At 33.0% G+C, this 26,624-nt stretch overlaps 1 protein-coding gene across 6 annotated transcripts in view; it reads right to left on the minus strand.

The window, feature by feature from the left end:
- Positions 1–26,624, minus strand: part of LOC130447493 (cytosolic purine 5'-nucleotidase) — a 45,424-nt gene that overhangs the window by 2,639 nt on the left and 16,161 nt on the right. For 4 of the 6 annotated variants that reach the window (XM_056784343.1, XM_056784339.1, XM_056784340.1 and 1 more), the window contains exons 2-10: positions 24,141–24,214; positions 21,624–21,741; positions 18,905–19,000; positions 18,642–18,846; positions 6,381–6,599; positions 4,279–4,676; positions 1,997–2,144; positions 924–1,130; positions 547–716 (exon numbers count right to left, since the gene is read on the minus strand). In XM_056784343.1, the coding sequence (XP_056640321.1) occupies positions 547–716; positions 924–1,130; positions 1,997–2,144; positions 4,279–4,676; positions 6,381–6,599; positions 18,642–18,846; positions 18,905–19,000; positions 21,624–21,741; positions 24,141–24,214 (1,635 nt within the window). Of the gene's footprint in view, positions 1–542; positions 717–923; positions 1,131–1,996; positions 2,145–4,278; positions 4,677–6,380; positions 6,600–18,641; positions 18,847–18,904; positions 19,001–21,623; positions 21,742–24,140; positions 24,215–26,624 lie in introns of all 6 variants that reach the window. The other 2 variants (XM_056784341.1, XM_056784342.1) reach the window with 1 other exon arrangement.

Here is a 26,624-nt window from a genome sequence, read left to right on the forward strand (position 1 = left end):
GGTGCACCACGTCACTCTCAAAGTAGGGGATCTATTGAGAGGGCAAACCAAGATGTAAGAGTTATTTTAATTTTTTGGATGCAAGAACATCAAACATCCAATTGGTCAGATGGATAGATATTTGTGCAATTAAAAAAAATTGTTTTTAGAAATGATGAGATATGCACAATTCCACAACAATTACATTCAAAACTTAATTTAAATTTATATATTTTTATATTGGTCATGGAAAATTTTTCACCATTAATTATGCTGAACCTTAATCGTGGAAACAAGTATAGGAAATAATGAATACACTGTTTATACTACCACTACAACAACACTGACAATTACACTGTTTTAGGCGCGTTTTGATAACAAAGTTATCGAAGATTAAGAGTTTAGCCTCAGTGTCTGAACTTGGTTATTGAAACGCGCGTCAGACAGTGTAATTGTGAGTGTTGGTATAGCGGTGAGGTAAACAGTATGTTCAGTATGAATATACCCACAAGTTCCAGAAATTCCAGCTTAATAAGTAAAGGAAATGACCAATTAGTTACAACCTACTCTGAACAGGGATCGATCTCATTTTTTCGAGGATGACTGTCGCAATTTTCACTTTTTGAACCCTTCTCATCGCTGTCATCATCAGAAAAATCTTCGTCGTGGGTATGTGTAAGCGATTGGGGTGTTGCTGGTCGTACATGTGGGATTAGGCTTTGAGATCGCTCCAAATACTGGAATAAAATAAAACAAAAATATGGGTATATGAGAAATAACAAATAGAAATGGGACGAAGATAAAAATGTTTCTAGAAATGATGATTTATACTTTCTGTTTGTTCGGTAATGTTAATTTTATACTAAAATCTATATGATTTACTGGAGATTGCAATTAAAATTTGAAACTTTCTATGACAAAGTACATACTCGAATAAGCGTTACCTTATTTTCTTTACTCTCTGCTGGCACTTCTGAATTTATCATATTTTGTTTCTTTTGTTCTTTGGCAATTTCCATTACAAAATGCTGTTCATGAGCAACAGTAGATTCGTGAGGCAACAACATGGCTGGTGCTCGAAACATGTACGAGAACGGGTAATACAAAAGATTCAGATGAGTAGCTGCATATAAATCGGCGTACCTTACAACCTATAAAGAAAAAAATTATTAGACACTAATAACAGGCCTCAAAATTAAAGCAGAAATTGCAATTCTCATAAAATTTCTTCAAAAATGAGAGAAAAGTCGTTCTAAAAATAACTGCTGTTCGTACCATTTCTGCTACATGAAACCTTTAATCTAATAAATCGCACCAAAAAAAGTTCTATTGACGTCGATTAATTATCCTTTAATTTATTTATCACATTTATCTTCCAATTTGTGGTTGATTCTAATGAAAACATATGTATTCCAAAACTTAAATTTAATTAGCATAAATCAAAGTATGACACAATGATATTTTTAATCAACTGATGAAATTAGGGAACAGTATGGAAATATTATTTCAAGAATATAAAAAAATGAACTGTAACTAGGAAAGAATGAAGCTTAAAAAATTCAACATTTCAGTTTCAATTCAAAATTTTTAATTAAATTATACAAAAGAAAAAAAGAAATGGTGTGGGAAAGTTATGCCTTATTGTTTTTGAGTAATCTATGAGTAATCGATCAGTTTTATTAATATAATCCATTTATTAATAAAAAGTAATAATATTTTGCAACGAAAAATTATAGCGGTTATTAAAGTAAAACTGAATTTATGAATGTGATAAGCAAATTCTCCAATTAACTAAGGGTTTATTTTTTATGCAATACTTCAAAGATATTATTTGAATATTTGTTATAAAGTTAAGTGGAGTAAAATCTGCTAAATTACCAAATGGTCCTTGATGGGCAAAACAAACATCATCTTAATCCTATATTTGAAGAATAAAATTATCACTTTTGATTTTATATACATACATATTATGAGCACTACATTATAAGACTCACAAGACCTTTACAAAGTGATTTACCTGGGAGGAGAAAAAAGTTTGTCTTGATCCCGATCTGAACAAGCTACCCATCATTCCATAGGACATATCCATTTTATGTGTGACATCCCGAATAGCTGCCCTAACTTTTGAAATATCCGGTTTTTCTTTTGTACTACTGTCTAAATTCCTAAAAATTGAATAAACATACTAAATAATAGTTTTTCTGCTATGTGTTTTACAATTACATTATATCTATATGCCCTTACAGTTTTTACAAAGAAATCACTTTCAGTATAATAGTAATTGAAATAATATTTCACTTGTTCATAAACGAACCGAAAATGTTCATGTCTATAATAAAATATTGCACTGTAAATATTACAAATATCGTTCAAAGTTTTCAATAAAAAGTTGATTATACTTAAAAATCTTGTTCAGCAATAGAGGGGTAAAGACCTGCACGACAGATATCTTTCAAAAATTCAGTATATCTCATAAAGTAATATATTTAAGGAAACTGAGAGATTTATCAACGCGATCCAAGTTTATGTCATTCTAACAAAATACTACAAAAAGCACATCCTAAAAGAAAAATTGGAGAATGTAGAATGTCGAGTCTGCATCGAGAGAAAATTTGGATCATTATAACCTATTAAAACATATCTAGAAACTTATCAGCAATTGACATTGAGTGGCACTTACAAACCAATTCAAAAATAATCTTGTACTAGTATTTCGAGAAAGGTTATTGGTCACTCATCGACTGATGCACCTTATGGTGATACCACTAATAAGTTTAGTGTGCTAGCACTAAATAATAATTATGATGGTAATAATAAAAGCTTTAGTAAGTCATATTGATAATCAAAGATTTTCAACAAATTCACAAGTCTTCGAAAACCTGCTTCAGGAAATGTATTAAGCCAAACCCCCATAGATTATTACCAAAAACTCCAATGAATTTCTTAGTCACGCTTCACAACCAGACCTAATTATCAGTAAAATAATAATTATAGAAATAATAGCAATAGGTTATAATGAATTGTCTTAATTGGCTTATCAGAATACAGATCACAGCGAAACTATACTGCTCAAGAATTATTTAACGCTGAAACTGAGCAGAGAAAATGAAATTTCTGTATGATCATAATGTTCAAAATTTCCATATATATTTTCTCGATCCAATCATTGTTCAAAATTTATTTCCGAATCTAGTAAGACAAGAATCTTTTACAATCTCCACCATTATTAAAAAAGTAAACCACATGCATAGTGTATAAATATAAACTTAAAAATTTTTTAAAGAGCCACAAAAAGTGACATATTTTCAATGTAAAATTAAAAAATTTAAAATCTAATTTTGATTTTGAAAATGGATTGTTGTTAAAGTCTACCACTAGAGTTAATTATATCTTCAAAAAATATACAATACAAATATGATTGACATTGAACTTCGCGTTCTAAAGGTCAAAGCGAAACGATTGTAAAAAACGGTCTTAGGCGTGCTTATTAAATAATTTGTTAGATATTTTGCGGGATTTTTTAGTTATGTGAAAAATAAATATTGATTTTTAGATATGAACCTAAGGCAAACTAGATATTTTACAGTTGTAGTCCAACACTCACCTCATAAGCAAATACCAGTTTCATGACAAACTTTCAAGGATTATTATCATTAGTTTCATTAAATGAAACCTGTATTAGCCTCTAACTTATTATGATCTATAATGTGTATCTATACAGTTTTCTTCTATGATAATGGGATGAAAATATTTTTATAAGTTAAATACATGTCTTCTTAAGTCTATACACTTAGTCCAGCGATGCTTTAACCTTTTTCAACCTCGCAAATTGTAAAGCAATGATGCGTGAAACTTGTTATTGTTTGACTTATTTGAAGATGAACATCATGCAATGACCACCCCCAAAAACGGTTTGCAAATATTATATGTAACTTTGCTGCACAATTGACATGTCTTGATCCAGTGTAATTGATCATTATTATCGTTTAGAAATTACAAAGCTGGTCACTTTTATAATGACCTGTTAGAAATTTTGGTAATTTCAGACAACAAAGCCCATGAACTTTATGGACAACTGATTAAAAGGTATGTTATGTAAAACGGCGGTTTTCTCGAATTTCTGTTTCCGGATATTTTAAGACACTTGTCGTTAAATTTCCATAGATTATAGGTTTGAGCAAACAAAAATCATAATATAACACCTCATATCTGGTGGAATTTTCAATTTAAGGGCACATTTTAAATTTAAATGGGTAGCGCAAAAAGTTAGTTGGGTGGGCTTGTAAATAAATAACTTACTTGTACATTTCTCCTAATTTTATGTCTAATCCTTGTAATTCTTCAAATAATTGACATTTGTCAGTCCACACGTGTAATTCTCGAACTAATTCCGGAACAATAAGGAATGTACGCCAACCTCTGATCTTCTTACTTTTAAGAATATCTCCGAAAATGTGATCACCAACATATAACACGTCTTTCCCTTTAGCACCTATGAATTTAGTAAAAACATCACAGGATCCTCCAGAATAAACATGATTTGATACAAGAGGTCCAGTGTGGACACCAACGCGAAGACCTCCTGTTGTAGTATCTACTTGACGAAGAATCGTACCTTCGCCAAAGAAAAGTGGCTTGCGAGCGTCACAGACGACAATATCGAAGTAGGTTATCCAGTTTCTGTGAGGATCCTCGGGCTAAAAGAACAATAATATATTTTCTGTTTTGCTTGGGAGTATTATTGAATATTTTATTATATTCAGATTAGTATTTCATCCTCATACAGCAAAGAAAGGTGGAACAAAAAGAAACAGAACAAAACCTGCAGCTCTATATTTTCTGTAAACGATGGAAAAAGAGGCGCGAAAAGTTTTGATTAAAAGTAATTGCGGATACAGTTATGTTAAAAATCAGTGTCGCACTTCCAGTTATACCGGAAGTAGACGTCAACTTTGTCGTTAAAAATAGACTCCAATATTTTTCATTTTATTTTCGAATTCTACATGAAATTACAGACACAAATTTTTTCCAGAAATTTTCATCTTTCTAAAAATTTTGAAAAAAAAAACTTAGTCTACATGGAATAAAGATATATTCATTAACAACGAAGCGCTAACCCCCTAACTTCAAATGTCCAAATCGCTAATATGTCATACAGGGCGTTGAAAACCTAGCCGCCAACATTCACAATTTAAATCATTGGTATTGGTATTCCCCACACCTAAATCCAACCGTTTTCGAATAATTTCATTATTTTTGTTAAAACATATTAACATTAACCATGATTTCGATTATTTAAGGTAATATCCCATTAATACTGAAAAGTAATCAATAACATGAAAGGATTATCAATTTCGGATATCACTAAAGACTAAAGACACTAAAGACAAAGATATTTTGTATTAATTTAATTAGATAACTAAATGTAATATTGAACAAATAAAGTTTTATAATGAATATTCAAAATCAGCACCATCTACTTCTAAAAATGTACATGTACATCATATTTTCCTTTGTCGTAACAGGTTTGGAAAATATTGGATTTTTATTGTAACTCGCAATACCCAAAACTTAAGGAGCAAAGTCAGAGTAGCGACCTATCTAATGAAACGGATCCTGATTGGCAATCAACAAATATCTCGTAAATATGCCGAGCAACACGCCCCATGTTATGAGGAGGTGCTTCATCTTGCTGATACCAAGCTGAAGAGCTAACGGTGTATTCAGTATGAATATCACCAACGGTTCCAAAGATTCCAACTTAATTAAGATGAAACCGCCTCTCCATTTCTTAAAGTATGTTCTGCCGGTCGTATGGCTTCTTCTTAAGTGTGGCAACAACTGTCTTTTATGTGGATTTTCATTTTTTAAAATGCGATGACTTGTTATAGTCGATCAGTAAGATCTCTCATAATGATCAATGGAGACATTCAGAGTGGCCATAAACTAACCCATACATTTATTTGATCACTAGTGGTTTATTTTTTTTTAAATTGGCCAAACTAACGGTTCTCACAATATCACTAGTTACATTTTTGGTCGGATGATTTTTTGTAAATTTTGAGAAAAAAGGAAATTTCTCAAAAATGTGTCTGTTTGGTATAGAATATTGAGCACAAATTTTATCTAAACAAATTAAAATGTAGAATTCGAAAATAGAATAAAAATATTATATTTAAAATAACAAAGTTTACGTCTGCTTTCGATATAACTGGAAGTGCCACATTCCGGACAAATATTTAAAACCAGCCTTATAACTTTTTCGCCACACCCTATATAGATAAAATATGTTATATTACTTTAAATTGTAGTAATGTTTCAAAGGGGTTCTATGATTATATTACTTCAAAACTAATTAAGGTATGTATTCAATGCACTCAAATGAACAAAACGTTGCTTACCCTTGGTCCATGAGGATAATCGAAAAGATAAGTCATAATTTTATCAGTATACATATAATCACTATTTGTTAACAGAAAGGTTTTGGCGCCACTTTCTTTTAACCTACTCAAAAACATTGGAAGACGTTCATCTTTTTTCACATACTTGTCTAAATTTTCGATTGTCCTATTTTTCAGATCACCTTGTAAATGAACATAGTCTACTGCATTTCTTACATCCTAAAAAGTATAGAAACAATTTTTATGGCATAATTTAACAATGTTAATATGAAGGTCATATTTATGTAAATATTGATAAAGGTGTATCTATAATTTTATTCTTTGATATTGGAATGCAAATATTTTTATTTACAACCATAGGTATATGCAATACTATCATTACTAAGTCATTGAAGGTTAGAAAGTGTCATATATACACCTCCACTTCCCGCCCTCTAAAATATTGTGATCATTAAAATTTTTCTTATCTATTTTAGATATAGAATATTTCTTATATTTTAAAAATACAACACATCGACAAATATTATAATACCTATTTAATGGCAAACAGTAAAAAACTACACTGAACTAAATTACAACAAATTACAAGGTGGCGCAAAAAAACGCATGAATTTCAAACCAGTTTAATTTGTATTTCCATGCCTTCACAGGTGCTGATTATACAACAGCTTTTGTTCGCAAAGGAAAAAAACCATTCAACATTTTAATACAGATCGAAGAATACCAAAATATGTTTGAACATTCGACGGATCCGGAAGTCCGGAAGACATCAATGAAGAAGAGAAAACAATAATATTGATAAAAATAATTTTGATAGTGAAAGATTTGAATTATATATGGACAAGCATATCTAAAGGATATGGACAAGCATATTTAAAGGATATGCTATATGATTTCTATCATATAATACAATACAAAGTTAATTTTATATTACATAGATAATGCAGATTTGCACGTGTCTCTTGATAATATCGTAGTAGACATGACTCCCTATACTTTTTTGTAAAATTAATAATAGGAAGACATAATATGTAACATTTTTTTCTTATAAAACTTATTAGCTAATTACGATGGATCCATTTTTTGGAAAATTACGAGCAAATTCAGGGCCGGATTAAGCTAGGAGCTTGGGGGGGCTATAGCCCCGGGCCCCAGGTCCAAAAGGGCCCCATCATTTGGAAATCATTCTGTATTTTTTGATGTGTTGATACCACAAATCTAACGTATTGTTATTATTTTGTGAATTTTTCCGGGTTTTCGAATTCCTTAAGGGGGCCCCGTCATTATTTTAGCCCCGGGCCTTATAAATCTTAATCCGGTCCTGAGCAAATAATTTAACAAAAGTATAAGTAGTGGGCGTACAAACCTACAAAGTATGTGAACTTTCTAAGTTTGGCAAATAAGATAATTGTAGTTTAAGAATAATCACAAATTTCAGTCAAAGCTAAATATCACTGATAAAAGTCGAAGGTCGACGAGATAGCTAGCGGACGACTTTTTGTGGGATGTAATAGCGATAAAGCGAACTAACAGAGATAAGGTTAACAGATAAGTGTAAAAAAGGAGAATTGCTTCAATACTGTAAAAATATATTGGACAGGAACGGTCCCAAATAAAATTATTCATGCAGGATTAAAATGAGTGAAGGGAAAAGAAAAAGTGACAAAGAGGAAAGGAATTAAAAAGATGAAGCTTTAGAAAAAAAAAAGAACGTCTCTAGTGAATAGCCAAAGAAAACGGTGGAAAGCCTTGAAATAATGACGAAAGAAATGAATGAAATATTAAACAAATCTGCTGCAGAAATCAAGGAATCACAGAAAAAATAAAAAGTATTCAATAAGACATTAAGGAGCGAAAAATAGAAAAAAACAAAAGCTAAAAGGAGAAAATAGGAAACCATGACGAACTTGGATAAGCGAGAAGCTAGAAAATGAAAAAAGAAAAACAAAGAAACAAAGTCACTATAAAAGCATTTCAAAAAATGAAACAAACTGGTGAATTCACAACTAAAATCGACAACTATATATAGCAATAGTGAATAACAGAGCAACATAAGCAGAAAGGGCTCATGTTTCAAAAATAGGAGAAAGAAAGGAGACATATTTTTCTTCCAAAATATTGGCTACATAGAATCAAATCCAAAGGAAGAATGCGGCATAAAGAACAACAAATTAAACAGATATGTACTAGATATAACAGGTCCTCGCACACTAGACAAAGCTGTAGTAGCAAAGTAAAACGTAATTTGCCAGCAAGAAATGTAAATACAAAAAGTTCAATACCGGAACGGAAATCCAAATCCAGAAAAGAACAATGATTATGAGCATTTAAGAAGATTTTGAACGTTTTAAAGCAGACCAGCAATTTGACAATATCACGAAATTGGAATAGACAGAAAACTAAAACTGATAGTAAGAATTTTTGGCGAATATTGACGTATTTCAAAAAAAGGTGGAATAAATAATTGTCACATCAATTAGACTGATTGCACCCACGATAATTTGATGTTACACCCGCGATTTAGTTAAAAGTAAATAATTAATTGTTTATGTTTGTTTTCTTTAGAGTTTTTCTTCATGTTCATGGTTATATAAACATCTTACGAAATATAAAAGAACTAGCTTTTACCCGCGGCTTCGCTCGCATCGAATCCATTAAATAAGTATCAGAAATCATTATAATAGAAAAGAACGAACTCTGTAGCTATATTAGAACCTGAGATATAAATCTTTGAGTGTATAAAAATTGCCAAAAACCTACAAAAATCCATAACTCCACATTGAATGTCCGTGCCTAGCTCCTCTCCAACTCAACCGATTTAAGTGTACAAAAACTCAAAAGAAAGAAGGTGTTTCAGCGAGTGTTTTTAAATCAAAACGAACTCTGTAGCTATATTAGAACCTGAGATATAGATCATTGAATATAGAAAAATTGCCGAAAACCTACAAAAATCCAAACTCCACATTGAATGTCCGCGCCTAGCTCCTCTCCAACTCAACCGATTTAAGTGTACAAAAACTCAAAAAAAAGAAGGTGTTTCAGCGAGTGTTTTTAAACCAAAACTAACTCTGTAGCTATACTAGAACCTGAGATATAGATCTTTGAATATAGAAAAATTACCAAAAACCTACAAAAATCCATAACTCCACATTGAATGTCCGCGCCTAGCTCCTCTCCAACTCAACCGATTTAGGTGTTCTAAAACTCATAAGAAAGAAGGTGTTTCAGCGAGTGTTCTTAAATCAAAACGAACTCTGTAGCTATATTAGAACCTGAGATATAGATCATTGAATATAGAAAAATTGCCGAAAACCTACAAAAATCCAAACTCCACATTGAATGTCCGCGCCTAGCTCCTCTCCAACTCAACCGATTTAAGTGTACAAAAACTCAAAAGAAAGAAGGTGTTTCAGCGAGTGTTCTTAAATCAAAACGAACTCTGTAGCTATATTAGAACCTGAGATATAGATCATTGAATATAGAAAAATTGCCGAAAACCTACAAAAATCCATAACTCCACATTGAATGTCCGCGCCTAGCTCCTCTCCAACTCAACCGATTTAAGTGTACAAAAACTCAAAAGAAAGAAGGTGTTTCAGCGAGTGTTCTTAAATCAAAACGAACTCTGTAGCTATATTAGAACCTGAGATATAGATCATTGAATATAGAAAAATTGCCGAAAACCTACAAAAATCCAAACTCCACATTGAATGTCCGCGCCTAGCTCCTCTCCAACTCAACCGATTTAAGTGTACAAAAACTCAAAAGAAAGAAGGTGTTTCAGCGAGTGTTCTTAAATCAAAACGAACTCTGTAGCTATATTAGAACCTGAGATATAGATCATTGAATATAGAAAAATTACCAAAAACCTACAAAAATCCATAACTCCACATTGAATGTCCGCGCCTAGCTCCTCTCCAACTCAACCGATTTAAGTGTACAAAAACTCAAAAGAAAGAAGGTGTTTCAGCGAGTGTTCTTAAATCAAAACGAACTCTGTAGCTATATTAGAACCTGAGATATAGATCATTGAATATAGAAAAATTACCAAAAACCTACAAAAATCCATAACTCCACATTGAATGTCCGCGCCTAGCTCCTCTCCAACTCAATCGATTTAAGTGTACAAAAACTCAAAAGAAAGAAGGTGTTTCAGCGAGTGTTCTTAAATCAAAACGAACTCTGTAGCTATATTAGAACCTGAGATATAGATCATTGAATATAGAAAAATTGCCGAAAACCTACAAAAATCCAAACTCCACATTGAATGTCCGCGCCTAGCTCCTCTCCAACTCAACCGATTTAAGTGTACAAAAACTCAAAAGAAAGAAGGTGTTTCAGCGAGTGTTCTTAAATCAAAACGAACTCTGTAGCTATATTAGAACCTGAGATATAGATCATTGAATATAGAAAAATTACCAAAAACCTACAAAAATCCATAACTCCACATTGAATGTCCGCGCCTAGCTCCTCTCCAACTCAACCGATTTAAGTGTACAAAAACTCAAAAGAAAGAAGGTGTTTCAGCGAGTGTTCTTAAATCAAAACGAACTCTGTAGCTATATTAGAACCTGAGATATAGATCATTGAATATAGAAAAATTACCAAAAACCTACAAAAATCCATAACTCCACATTGAATGTCCGCGCCTAGCTCCTCTCCAACTCAACCGATTTAAGTGTACAAAAACTCAAAAGAAAGAAGGTGTTTCAGCGAGTGTTCTTAAATCAAAACGAACTCTGTAGCTATATTAGAACCTGAGATATAGATCATTGAATATAGAAAAATTACCAAAAACCTACAAAAATCCATAACTCCACATTGAATGTCCGCGCCTAGCTCCTCTCCAACTCAATCGATTTAAGTGTACAAAAACTCAAAAGAAAGAAGGTGTTTCAGCGAGTGTTCTTAAATCAAAACGAACTCTGTAGCTATATTAGAACCTGAGATATAGATCATTGAATATAGAAAAATTGCCGAAAACCTACAAAAATCCAAACTCCACATTGAATGTCCGCGCCTAGCTCCTCTCCAACTCAACCGATTTAAGTGTACAAAAACTCAAAAGAAAGAAGGTGTTTCAGCGAGTGTTCTTAAATCAAAACGAACTCTGTAGCTATATTAGAACCTGAGATATAGATCATTGAATATAGAAAAATTACCAAAAACCTACAAAAATCCATAACTCCACATTGAATGTCCGCGCCTAGCTCCTCTCCAACTCAACCGATTTAGGTGTTCTAAAACTCATAAGAAAGAAGGTGTTTCAGCGAGTGTTCTTAAATCAAAACGAACTCTGTAGCTATATTAGAACCTGAGATATAGATCATTGAATATAGAAAAATTGCCGAAAACCTACAAAAATCCAAACTCCACATTGAATGTCCGCGCCTAGCTCCTCTCCAACTCAACCGATTTAAGTGTACAAAAACTCAAAAGAAAGAAGGTGTTTCAGCGAGTGTTCTTAAATCAAAACGAACTCTGTAGCTATATTAGAACCTGAGATATAGATCATTGAATATAGAAAAATTGCCGAAAACCTACAAAAATCCATAACTCCACATTGAATGTCCGCGCCTAGCTCCTCTCCAACTCAACCGATTTAAGTGTACAAAAACTCAAAAGAAAGAAGGTGTTTCAGCGAGTGTTCTTAAATCAAAACGAACTCTGTAGCTATATTAGAACCTGAGATATAGATCATTGAATATAGAAAAATTACCAAAAACCTACAAAAATCCATAACTCCACATTGAATGTCCGCGCCTAGCTCCTCTCCAACTCAACCGATTTAAGTGTACAAAAACTCAAAAGAAAGAAGGTGTTTCAGCGAGTGTTCTTAAATCAAAACGAACTCTGTAGCTATATTAGAACCTGAGATATAGATCATTGAATATAGAAAAATTGCCGAAAACCTACAAAAATCCAAACTCCACATTGAATGTCCGCGCCTAGCTCCTCTCCAACTCAACCGATTTAAGTGTACAAAAACTCAAAAGAAAGAAGGTGTTTCAGCGAGTGTTCTTAAATCAAAACGAACTCTGTAGCTATATTAGAACCTGAGATATAGATCATTGAATATAGAAAAATTACCAAAAACCTACAAAAATCCATAACTCCACATTGAATGTCCGCGCCTAGCTCCTCTCCAACTCAACCGATTTAAGTGTACAAAAACTCAAAAGAAAGAAGGTGTTTCAGCGAGTGTTCTTAAATCAAAACGAACTCTGTAGCTATATTAGAACCTGAGATATAGATCATTGAATATAGAAAAATTACCAAAAACCTACAAAAATCCATAACTCCACATTGAATGTCCGCGCCTAGCTCCTCTCCAACTCAATCGATTTAAGTGTACAAAAACTCAAAAGAAAGAAGGTGTTTCAGCGAGTGTTCTTAAATCAAAACGAACTCTGTAGCTATATTAGAACCTGAGATATAGATCATTGAATATAGAAAAATTACCAAAAACCTACAAAAATCCATAACTCCACATTGAATGTCCGCGCCTAGCTCCTCTCCAACTCAACCGATTTAGGTGTTCTAAAACTCATAAGAAAGAAGGTGTTTCAGCGAGTGTTCTTAAATCAAAACGAACTCTGTAGCTATATTAGAACCTGAGATATAGATCATTGAATATAGAAAAATTGCCGAAAACCTACAAAAATCCATAACTCCACATTGAATGTCCGCGCCTAGCTCCTCTCCAACTCAACCGATTTAAGTGTACAAAAACTCAAAAGAAAGAAGGTGTTTCAGCGAGTGTTCTTAAATCAAAACGAACTCTGTAGCTATATTAGAACCTGAGATATAGATCATTGAATATAGAAAAATTACCAAAAACCTACAAAAATCCATAACTCCACATTGAATGTCCGCGCCTAGCTCCTCTCCAACTCAACCGATTTAAGTGTACAAAAACTCAAAAGAAAGAAGGTGTTTCAGCGAGTGTTCTTAAATCAAAACGAACTCTGTAGCTATATTAGAACCTGAGATATAGATCATTGAATATAGAAAAATTGCCGAAAACCTACAAAAATCCAAACTCCACATTGAATGTCCGCGCCTAGCTCCTCTCCAACTCAACCGATTTAAGTGTACAAAAACTCAAAAGAAAGAAGGTGTTTCAGCGAGTGTTCTTAAATCAAAACGAACTCTGTAGCTATATTAGAACCTGAGATATAGATCATTGAATATAGAAAAATTACCAAAAACCTACAAAAATCCATAACTCCACATTGAATGTCCGCGCCTAGCTCCTCTCCAACTCAACCGATTTAAGTGTACAAAAACTCAAAAGAAAGAAGGTGTTTCAGCGAGTGTTCTTAAATCAAAACGAACTCTGTAGCTATATTAGAACCTGAGATATAGATCATTGAATATAGAAAAATTACCAAAAACCTACAAAAATCCATAACTCCACATTGAATGTCCGCGCCTAGCTCCTCTCCAACTCAACCGATTTAAGTGTACAAAAACTCAAAAGAAAGAAGGTGTTTCAGCGAGTGTTCTTAAATCAAAACGAACTCTGTAGCTATATTAGAACCTGAGATATAGATCATTGAATATAGAAAAATTGCCGAAAACCTACAAAAATCCAAACTCCACATTGAATGTCCGCGCCTAGCTCCTCTCCAACTCAACCGATTTAAGTGTACAAAAACTCAAAAGAAAGAAGGTGTTTCAGCGAGTGTTCTTAAATCAAAACGAACTCTGTAGCTATATTAGAACCTGAGATATAGATCATTGAATATAGAAAAATTACCAAAAACCTACAAAAATCCATAACTCCACATTGAATGTCCGCGCCTAGCTCCTCTCCAACTCAACCGATTTAAGTGTACAAAAACTCAAAAGAAAGAAGGTGTTTCAGCGAGTGTTCTTAAATCAAAACGAACTCTGTAGCTATATTAGAACCTGAGATATAGATCATTGAATATAGAAAAATTGCCGAAAACCTACAAAAATCCAAACTCCACATTGAATGTCCGCGCCTAGCTCCTCTCCAACTCAACCGATTTAAGTGTACAAAAACTCAAAAGAAAGAAGGTGTTTCAGCGAGTGTTCTTAAATCAAAACGAACTCTGTAGCTATATTAGAACCTGAGATATAGATCATTGAATATAGAAAAATTACCAAAAACCTACAAAAATCCATAACTCCACATTGAATGTCCGCGCCTAGCTCCTCTCCAACTCAACCGATTTAAGTGTACAAAAACTCAAAAGAAAGAAGGTGTTTCAGCGAGTGTTCTTAAATCAAAACGAACTCTGTAGCTATATTAGAACCTGAGATATAGATCATTGAATATAGAAAAATTACCAAAAACCTACAAAAATCCATAACTCCACATTGAATGTCCGCGCCTAGCTCCTCTCCAACTCAACCGATTTAAGTGTACAAAAACTCAAAAGAAAGAAGGTGTTTCAGCGAGTGTTCTTAAATCAAAACGAACTCTGTAGCTATATTAGAACCTGAGATATAGATCATTGAATATAGAAAAATTGCCGAAAACCTACAAAAATCCAAACTCCACATTGAATGTCCGCGCCTAGCTCCTCTCCAACTCAACCGATTTAAGTGTACAAAAACTCAAAAGAAAGAAGGTGTTTCAGCGAGTGTTCTTAAATCAAAACGAACTCTGTAGCTATATTAGAACCTGAGATATAGATCATTGAATATAGAAAAATTACCAAAAACCTACAAAAATCCATAACTCCACATTGAATGTCCGCGCCTAGCTCCTCTCCAACTCAACCGATTTAAGTGTACAAAAACTCAAAAGAAAGAAGGTGTTTCAGCGAGTGTTCTTAAATCAAAACGAACTCTGTAGCTATATTAGAACCTGAGATATAGATCATTGAATATAGAAAAATTGCCGAAAACCTACAAAAATCCAAACTCCACATTGAATGTCCGCGCCTAGCTCCTCTCCAACTCAACCGATTTAGGTGTTCTAAAACTCAAAAGAAAGAAGGTGTTTCAGCGAGTGTTCTTAAATCAAAACGAACTCTGTAGCTATATTAGAACCTGAGATATAGATCATTGAATATAGAAAAATTACCAAAAACCTACAAAAATCCATAACTCCACATTGAATGTCCGCGCCTAGCTCCTCTCCAACTCAACCGATTTAGGTGTTCTAAAACTCAAAAGAAAGAAGGTGTTTCAGCGAGTGTTCTTAAATCAAAACGAACTCTGTAGCTATATTAGAACCTGAGATATAGATCATTGAATATAGAAAAATTGCCGAAAACCTACAAAAATCCAAACTCCACATTGAATGTCCGCGCCTAGCTCCTCTCCAACTCAACCGATTTAAGTGTACAAAAACTCAAAAGAAAGAAGGTGTTTCAGCGAGTGTTCTTAAATCAAAACGAACTCTGTAGCTATATTAGAACCTGAGATATAGATCATTGAATATAGAAAAATTGCCGAAAACCTACAAAAATCCAAACTCCACATTGAATGTCCGCGCCTAGCTCCTCTCCAACTCAACCGATTTAGGTGTTCTAAAACTCAAAAGAAAGAAGGTGTTTCAGCGAGTGTTCTTAAATCAAAACGAACTCTGTAGCTATATTAGAACCTGAGATATAGATCATTGAATATAGAAAAATTACCAAAAACCTACAAAAATCCATAACTCCACATTGAATGTCCGCGCCTAGCTCCTCTCCAACTCAACCGATTTAGGTGTTCTAAAACTCAAAAGAAAGAAGGTGTTTCAGCGAGTGTTCTTAAATCAAAACGAACTCTGTAGCTATATTAGAACCTGAGATATAGATCATTGAATATAGAAAAATTGCCGAAAACCTACAAAAATCCAAACTCCACATTGAATGTCCGCGCCTAGCTCCTCTCCAACTCAACCGATTTAAGTGTACAAAAACTCAAAAGAAAGAAGGTGTTTCAGCGAGTGTTCTTAAATCAAAACGAACTCTGTAGCTATATTAGAACCTGAGATATAGATCATTGAATATAGAAAAATTGCCGAAAACCTACAAAAATCCAAACTCCACATTGAATGTCCGCGCCTAGCTCCTCTCCAACTCAACCGATTTAAGTGTACAAAAACTCAAAAAAAAGAAGGTGTTTCAGCGAGTGTTTTTAAACCAAAACTAACTCTGTAGCTATACTAGAACCTGAGATATAGATCTTTGAATATAGAAAAATTACCAAAAACCTACAAAAATCCATAACTCCACATTGAATGTCCGCGCCTAGCTCCTCTCCAACTCAACCGATTTAGGTGTTCTAAAACTCATAAGAAAGAAGGTGTTTCAGCGAGTGTTCTTAAATCAAAACGAACTCTGTAGCTATATTAGAACCTGAGATATAGATCATTGAATATAGAAAAATTGCCGAAAACCTACAAAAATCCAAACTCCACATTGAATGTCCGCGCCTAGCTCCTCTCCAACTCAACCGATTTAAGTGTACAAAAACTCAAAAGAAAGAAGGTGTTTCAGCGAGTGTTCTTAAATCAAAACGAACTCTGTAGCTATATTAGAACCTGAGATATAGATCATTGAATATAGAAAAATTACCAAAAACCTACAAAAATCCATAACTCCACATTGAATGTCCGCGCCTAGCTCCTCTCCAACTCAACCGATTTAGGTGTTCTAAAACTCAAAAGAAAGAAGGTGTTTCAGCGAGTGTTCTTAAATCAAAACGAACTCTGTAGCTATATTAGAACCTGAGATATAGATCATTGAATATAGAAAAATTGCCGAAAACCTACAAAAATCCAAACTCCACATTGAATGTCCGCGCCTAGCTCCTCTCCAACTCAACCGATTTAAGTGTACAAAAACTCAAAAGAAAGAAGGTGTTTCAGCGAGTGTTCTTAAATCAAAACGAACTCTGTAGCTATATTAGAACCTGAGATATAGATCATTGAATATAGAAAAATTACCAAAAACCTACAAAAATCCATAACTCCACATTGAATGTCCGCGCCTAGCTCCTCTCCAACTCAACCGATTTAGGTGTTCTAAAACTCAAAAGAAAGAAGGTGTTTCAGCGAGTGTTCTTAAATCAAAACGAACTCTGTAGCTATATTAGAACCTGAGATATAGATCATTGAATATAGAAAAATTGCCGAAAACCTACAAAAATCCAAACTCCACATTGAATGTCCGCGCCTAGCTCCTCTCCAACTCAACCGATTTAAGTGTACAAAAACTCAAAAGAAAGAAGGTGTTTCAGCGAGTGTTCTTAAATCAAAACGAACTCTGTAGCTATATTAGAACCTGAGATATAGATCATTGAATATAGAAAAATTACCAAAAACCTACAAAAATCCATAACTCCACATTGAATGTCCGCGCCTAGCTCCTCTCCAACTCAACCGATTTAGGTGTTCTAAAACTCAAAAGAAAGAAGGTGTTTCAGCGAGTGTTCTTAAATCAAAACGAACTCTGTAGCTATATTAGAACCTGAGATATAGATCATTGAATATAGAAAAATTGCCGAAAACCTACAAAAATCCAAACTCCACATTGAATGTCCGCGCCTAGCTCCTCTCCAACTCAACCGATTTAAGTGTACAAAAACTCAAAAGAAAGAAGGTGTTTCAGCGAGTGTTTTTAAACCAAAACTAACTCTGTAGCTATACTAGAACCTGAGATATAGATCTTTGAATATAGAAAAATTACCAAAAACCTACAAAAATCCATAACTCCACATTGAATGTCCGCGCCTAGCTCCTCTCCAACTCAACCGATTTAGGTGTTCTAAAACTCAAAAGAAAGAGGATGTTTCAGCGAGTGTTATTAAACCAAGACGAAGTTTCTATCTTGAATAGAACCTAAGATATTGAGGATAGAACGTGTGTATGTGAAAAACTCCCATAAGTAATGTACAGGGGGAAATCGCATTTGAGAATAACTTGAAAATGGTGAAAATTAGATGAAATCGGATGGTTGATGGCTGATCTGTGCATCAATACCTTTCATTGAAAAAAAAATTAAGCAAATTTTTTTACTACGATCTAAAAAGGTTGAACCAAATCTGTTGCACCCGCAACGGTCATTTGGACCTTTCTCCTGGCTTTTGGAACATTATTTTTAAATCCTTCTCAACGAGTATTAGAAAAAATGTAATTTCTGAAAGTCTAAATTAAAACATGCGTCTAAATGTTGCACCTGTGAAAATGGAATGAGCCAACATCAATTTTTCATACGTCTAATAGTAATTTTAAATTTATCATGTGTAATTTGAAAACAATCCTACCAAATTTAAAATTATTTAGAAATTTACCTGAAATATAGATTTGTACGACATAAGAAGTTCCCCGCACTTTACTCCTGTTTCGATTTTCGTATAATCTTTGCAATTGGTGAAAAAGTCGACCAGGCAAGCCAACAAATAAGTCTCTGGTAAATTAAATAATGTATTCAATACGTATACTCTAGATTCGTCCAAAGTTAAAAATTTGTTAGGATACAATTCGTAAACACGTGAACTGAAAATTAAATAGTACATTGATTAAAATGATTAGATACGAACGGGAAAAAACTTACTGTTTTAAAAATTCGAATCCGTGTACACAAACTAAAATATTTCCATATGCGTCAACTTTTAATAAATTACCATACAACGAGTCAAACCATAGTCCTCTAAAATAACAAAAAAATAAATAAATATTTAAGTCTGTCTCCTTTCAAGTAACTCAAGTACACTTTTTAACCCTTTCAAGTCGTCGTCTGATGAAAGTCTATATCCTGCAAGTAAAACACTTGGAGGTTACGATTCGAAGTACAATTCGTGAAGTTTTTAATGAATGATGATCACATAGGTGTGAGAAGGAGCGTTTACTTTATCCAGCAACCTCTTCGATGATAGTCGATGAACACAATCCCATGACTATCTCAAAAAATCTGATTTGTTCGGAGCTGATTTGCATTTTGCAATCCACTGTGTCGATCCAGCTAACAGTTATGAATCGACCCAAAATGTCCAATTCATTTTGCTTAAAATTTTGCGTCAATAAGGCCTGGAAAATATTCGTTAGATTGCGTCTTTTGGTGAGCAAACGCGGCACTTAACGCTTCTTCCATGATATCGTTGGTTACCACAGTTTTTGGTTGCCCTGAACATTGGAAACCACTGATAAGTCAACGTTTGAATCCAGCTAACCAAAATTTTACGTTTGTTAATGATGATGCATTGTTTTCGTACCTCCCCTTTCATTGCCAAATATTTTTCTCAACTTATATAGATAAATGCCGACACCTTTAGATTTAGGTCGGAAATTTTTCAGACAAACTTCATAAAACAGACAATCATCTATTATATTAACATCATCCTAGTATTCACCATGCAAAAAATATTAAAACCAGAATTATATAATTTATTGCTTGCGTATTCTCTGGCTTCTGTAGATATAAAGGTGGATTCAATAAAATACAAACATTAAAATTTTTTGCTTAATCACTGTAACAAAATATGCGTTACTTTATTTCTGTTTTCCCACAAATCTTATCATGAAAACTAAAGCTTTTCACGTGATGCTCGGTGTATAAATTGAATACACAACTTAAACAATACATCATTCATTGAATTGTCACCATGATCTTCACCTTTAGATTACTCTTTTTGGGATACCTGTACAAAATACGAATCAAATTTGAAGAACGGTAAAATGTCATAATCGGGTTTCTGAAAACTATTAGATGTTGAAAACAGAAAGGCACAAAATTCCATTGGTATCCAGAACAGTCAAAAGACGTTGGTTCAGTTCCGTTCAGTTTAGCCCAAGTGCAAAGAAGTCAATCGTATTATATACCGGAAAATTTTTCCTAAAGTTGAAGGTCTCACAGATGGAATGTGCTTCCAAGATGACAACCTCGACTTAGCAGTTTGATTAGGTATTATTTTGAATTTGGACGATTACGTTGAAGATATTTATGATGATCTAACCTTACGAGAATCACATCAAACCTGGAAATTGCAACAAGTGAATTCAAAAACTAAAAACAAAATATTTGCTCCGAAGCAATTGAAAGATATGAAAAACATAATTCAATATGAGAAAAAACAGAATTTGATAACTGGGTAAACAACCCATTGGGGGAGATGGTGTCTCCTTACAGATATACAGTATATTTTGATAACTTTTTACTACATAGGATTAAAAAAAAAGATTTTCTTTTTGTTGTTTATTAGACCTTTTGATATATTTCTAAATGTTCTTGATATTACGTCTCCTCTGTTTCAAAATTAGTTTTTTTTTAATAATTGTGCAGACTCGATAATCCGAATTCTTCAGTAGTCCAAACAAACATTTTAAATAAATTTGATACCCTCTAATCCGAATTTCATAGTACTCGATAATCCGAACCTGTACTTTTAGGTCTATCTCCTATAGAAATTATCACTAGATATTCAGGGGTTCCCCCAATTACCGTTTTGTTTATATCTGGGACTCACATTAAACAGATGTGCAGCATTTTCACTGCTTTTGAGCAGTGATATTTACATACTTTACTGGGATGTTTGTAATGCCATTTTAGGCGATATAAGTGGGTTTTTTTAAATATTTGCTTGAATAGAAAAGCTCCCTAAAAGAAAACACAAGACATTGTCCGTGAGAATGGGGTTGGAAGATCTACTATCTGTGACATAAAACAGAAAAAGTCTAAAATCGACAGGTAGGAAGTAGCCAAAAGTTTTAATCTGTGTTTAAAATGGGTCGAAGAAAATTATATTCCATTAAATGATATACTTGTACTTCAAAGATTAAAAGAAATGGCCCTTATGAATAATCAAAGATGTGTAAAGCAAGCGAAAATTACAAATTACTTTAGAAATTAATACATTTTTTATTTAGTTTTTTTTTTTGATAATTTTTTAAAAACATAAACATTTACATTTCGATCTCTAGCGGTCTTTATCAAAATATGACTCGACACTGACAATTTGAATATTTATATTGATCAATTGTAGGTAATTGATTACCTACATCATGAACGTCAAAATAAAAATAAAATCAAAATCTAATAATTTGACTCATAGGTGGTACATACTTCTCAGATGTAAAAACTAGGGAAAAATTAATTTTTTACGTTAAAACAGATTTCTATTCGTGATACAGGCGATTAATATAGACACGCCAATTGTCAGTGTCAAGTCATATTTTGATAAGGACCGCAACAGGCCGAAACTTCGCGTTTCCATTCTTGGTATATTACCAAAATGTGCCGAGAAAGTTCATCAAACTGCGGAAGATAATAAACATACCTAACTGCAAATGTGGGATCATATTCGAATTGTAAAATTTCTTGTGGATACCCTATTGACACCATGTGTTCTTTTACTAGATCAAAACCCAATTTTTCATATTCAGGAGATTTATATTCTGAAAAAGAAAAAATAAATAAGCATATGAAATAATTATAAACAGGGTCATTTTTATTTTTATATAAGAAGGCGTCTTTCAAAATGTTGCCTTATTTCTTCGTATATCTTTTATTATCAGCAGTTTAAGATGACGTTGAAAGGTTTTTGGAAAAATGCTTGAAAATTTTGTTTGAAATTATATTATATAAAATTAAAAATATATAAACAATTTCACATTAGCCAATCACCACGCTAAATCAGTTTCTTCTTGCTCCATTTCATCTTCTCCATTTTCCTCCTTTATTTCTCCCTTTTTTATCTAATCTTCTTCCTCGTCCATTATATTTTTACTACTTTTATAATTTGAACATTGGCTAGTTTGACATGAACCGCGGATAGATGAATATTTGAGCACTGCAATATTTTTTATATGAATATTAGTTACCATAATCCCCCTTACATTGGTAAAAAATATCTTGAAAAGTTTCCGTTACGCTGGCTCTGGACTTGGAAATATACCCGATAAATGTGTTGCTTTGTAACTACAGCGGTAGGCGAAAAACTTGCTAGTTTGTTCGCGTTTTGCTATGGAAGGAATTGCTTGAAGGTCTCAATTCTGAGAACTTTAAAGAGTTTTTACCACCTTTGACGTAGTATAAATGAACAGTATGCCTTTTGTGAAAATTTCCAATCATTTTCCTTTCTATATTACATTTTTACCACGTAAAAAATGATCTGGACAAACCAGGTTTTTACCCACAGACTATTTGTAAACAAATACACTTATAAAGGTGTGTGCGTGCCGCCGACCACTTTATTATACGATACAAGTACAGCGCATAAGCAACGCGGCTAATATTTTTTGGAAAAATTAAAGTTTGGGGTAACTCATCTTTTCTGGAAATCGGAACGTACGAGTCTATATTTGAATGAAATGCTCAGGATATCATCTTTGTGTTAAAGAAGATGTAGGAGTGGAAAAAACAAAGGCAAAGTGGAAATGTCCGCATTTACTCCTACTACTGTAGCAAATTTCTCAGTTTTTTAAAAAGTGTTAAGTCAGAAAAGCTGCCGAGTGATATGCAATAGATTTAGTTATACGATGATTTTTGTAAACACCAAAAAAAGAAAATTAAAAATTGTCTGTATTACATAAAAGAAATATCCGGAATAATGTTTCTTAACTGAATCATTCTCCAAGGAACTAATATCCAAAAGGATCCGAATAAATAAAAATTAATTCTTAAAAAATAGGCGAATATCTAAGAGTCAAAGAAAATATTAACGAAAAAACTTTTGCTTGTTTTTGGCTACATTTCGGAAAAATAAAGTTACAGTATATAATAGATCTGTCCTTCCAAATAAACTTTGATTCATCAGAAAATATCAATTTTAACTCAAGTTATCGAATTATTGGTGCGAAATTTGCAACGAGTAAATGCAGGCAACATTTTCTTTTTTTCCAGTCAGAACAGGAGCTAGAAATATAAAAACCCGTTATTTCGAAAACTATCGAATACTTGTAGTGATTTCTCTTTCTCTCTTTACTTCTTATCTAAACGAAAATTCTGTAAATGTCACATTTTTTGAGATATCGACAGAAAGCGAATTTTTGGAACATCGGGGCCAGTATTAATGAGAATCTACAGATTAAAATTTGAACGAATAATATACGGAAATTTTTCAAGGTTGGACTCTTAATTTACTAGATCATTTGCACAACACCCAAATGGATAATGGAAGAATCAACAAATATTGCATGTCTATGTCTATTTTTTTATTTACGCCGTTTCATCTTTCGTTTGTTCTTTTATTCCTTCTCCTTTGTTTCACCTGCTTTCCTTTATAATTTTTACTTGCTATGTTCTATTCCAGCATTTTTTCATATTCTGTTGTGGGGCATCCAGCATATGTGTCCAAACCATCTAACATAGAGAGGAGAAAAATTAAATTTCGAAATTTTCAAGTAATTGTCGAAAGCAAATGAAAACGTTGTGATAGTGACTATTATCGACACTTGTTGAATGCAACTTTTTTGGATGTTTTGGACAAGGAAATTTGTCTCAAAATTGTAAAATTTGACCGGTTGACATTAGTCCGATTATTTAAAAGACACACTCATGTACATACTGGGGGTGTACTCGGGCTAATTGTTTTCTCCGATAGTGATACATTCAATAATAAATGTTACTTTTGCTATTTGTGTGGAACAATATAAGGCAACACTTGGATTTGAGTATAGCTTTTGTATCAAGGTAATGTACCAGTTCATAATTTCTCTTTAGGCTAATTTAAAAACTATTAAGATAAAGACTAAGAGGTTTTTCAACGAGTGTACGAGAGAAAAGTATTGAAAAAAATCCTGTCAAAAATACTATAACTGAATTAGATTATCCATTCTATTTTTGTATTATGTACCTGCTAAAGTATAATCCATATCAAATCCATAGAATTTGATATTTTCGAGATGAAGGCTCCGGTTAACGAATATTCTGAAACAAAAATTAATCAAAATTAAAATTTAGTGTGAGATAAATTGATGAATGAAGTTAAAAATATAATTCAATTACAATGAAGGTAAGCATAATTATATAGCAGGGATTCCTTTCTACTAACATCGTGATGCTTTGGTACACAAAAAGGGAGCAAAAACAAAAGGTAACAATAAAAAAACTACCACTATTCAAAATATTATGAACAAGACTTTAGTTAGCGCAAATTTAACAACAAAAAGTATGTCTCACGTATTGGTGATACATCTTGGAACATTGATAAAGAATTTGAATAAAATATAAATAAAATAAAAGTGAATGTATGTAGACAACGAAAACTTTTTCTAGAAAAGATTTTATCAAGCATTTCTGGTGAAGTTACAGTAAATTACGGTCGAGTAGTTCGACATCTCATTGCATAGTTTCTATAATTGTTTTTTCACGTAAAAAATAACTTTCGATCAACACTCGACATTCTTTTTTCTTCATATTAACTTATAATTTAAATAGTTTTCTTCACATATATGTATATTATGTATATGTTTTCATGTGTTTTGTATGTTTTCACAAAACCGTCTCTATTAAACTTACATTAAATCTGTTTCGACTGTTTATTATTATTTACGTTAACGAGGACTTGGACAATAATTTAAAATGGATATTTTTCAGGTTTGGTAACAATCATTTGATGATTTCGTAGTAATTTTACCATATAAACGTAAATGAATGCAACAAATTTATTATTTCGATGTCGATGTTGAAAACAAATCGGACTAATTAAAAATTCATTATACGTTTTATTTGTAAGTAAATTTAGCCCATTCTGCATTATTGGAAAAGGAAACATAGAATTTCAAAGTATATATACTGAACTATACTAGTTCCAAGCATAAACAAAATATTGCGTTACCATAGCAACGAACAATAAATTATTAGAAGTGTCAGTGGAAAGTTTGACGACAAAAAAGTAAACCAACAAATTAAAAGAAAAAAGATGTCCACCGAAATTGGGAAAATCGAAAAATTTGAGAAATCATCAAGTACCTGTATTTAAAAGGGTTAAGAGGTAAGCAGATTTACGAATATATGCTTAATACCCTTGGTGAAAAATTGGACTGCAAGCTTCAAAAGAGGTAAATTTTCCATTGAAAATGATGACCGATCGGGAAGACCAGTTTCTGTGTCAGTCCCCGAAAATATCGGTGCAGTTCATGACATGATTTCATCAGACCGTCGAATTGGGTTAAAACGGATATATGAAGCACTGAATATATCATACGGACGCGTTCATCATATAGTTCACGTCAATGTGGACATGAGAAAAAATGTTGACCAAAAGCGTGCGTTCGATCTGTGCCCGATTTGAAAACGATGTGGACTTCTTAAACCGAATTGTTACTATGGATGACACTTGGGTACATTTCTAGGTTCCAGAAACAAAGCCACATTCGATGGAATGGCAACACTTTGGTTTTCGAAGACCTAGGAAGTTTCGTGTCCAAAAATCTGCTGGAATAGTTCTTGCTTCAGTTTTTTGGGATTGCCATAGAATAATCATGATTGGTTTTTTGGATAACAATAACTGGAGATTACTATTCGACATAACTGACCACTCTACGGGAACAAATGAGAAAAGACGCGGAAAGCCGGGACAACGCCCCTTGCACACAAATTTCATGTTGCCATGCAAAAACTTCGTGATTTAGGATTTGAATTACTAGAACACCCCCCTTATTCACTAGATTTGGCTCCGTCCGAATCATCTCTTTCCTTAAATGAAAACCAGTTCAAAAGGTTGTAAATTTTCTTCCAACGAGGAGGTTATAAAATCTGTGGAAGTCTGGTTTGCAGAGCAAGAAGAAATATTTTTTTGAAACGTCTAGAGACGTTGCAGGTTCGCTGTAATAAATGTATCCAATTAAGAGGATAATATGTTGTGTGTGAAGTGTGAAGATGTGTTAGGTTAGCTCTCACAGGGGGCTGAAAAGTTCGTAGGGTATCTTAGAAAAAGTTGCCTTCACTTCGAGTGCGATACAACGATTATAGCAGTCATACGATTTTTATTTCTTAATCAAAAGGTATTCCACGATTCACAAACACTGGTATGTCAATACTCTCCCGCACAATGTGACGTCAAATTGGAATCAACATGAAGTATAATGTATGCTACAAACCTATTAATAAAATTTTATTTTGATTCCAAAAGTAATATTTCATACAAAGACTCGTCTATATATAAATTATATATATATGTTTATTGCATTTACCAGATAAATTTCACGTTCTTAAGACTGCCCGCTGTTTATATGTAATATAATTTCCTGTCTGTTACGTGAAATAAGAGACTTTAAAATATGATTTAAAATTATGAAATCATACAATTTAATAATATTATTTTTGATTATTATAC

Source organism: Diorhabda sublineata, chromosome 8, assembly GCF_026230105.1.
Source record: "Diorhabda sublineata isolate icDioSubl1.1 chromosome 8, icDioSubl1.1, whole genome shotgun sequence".
Taxonomy (NCBI): Eukaryota; Metazoa; Arthropoda; class Insecta; order Coleoptera; family Chrysomelidae; genus Diorhabda; species Diorhabda sublineata.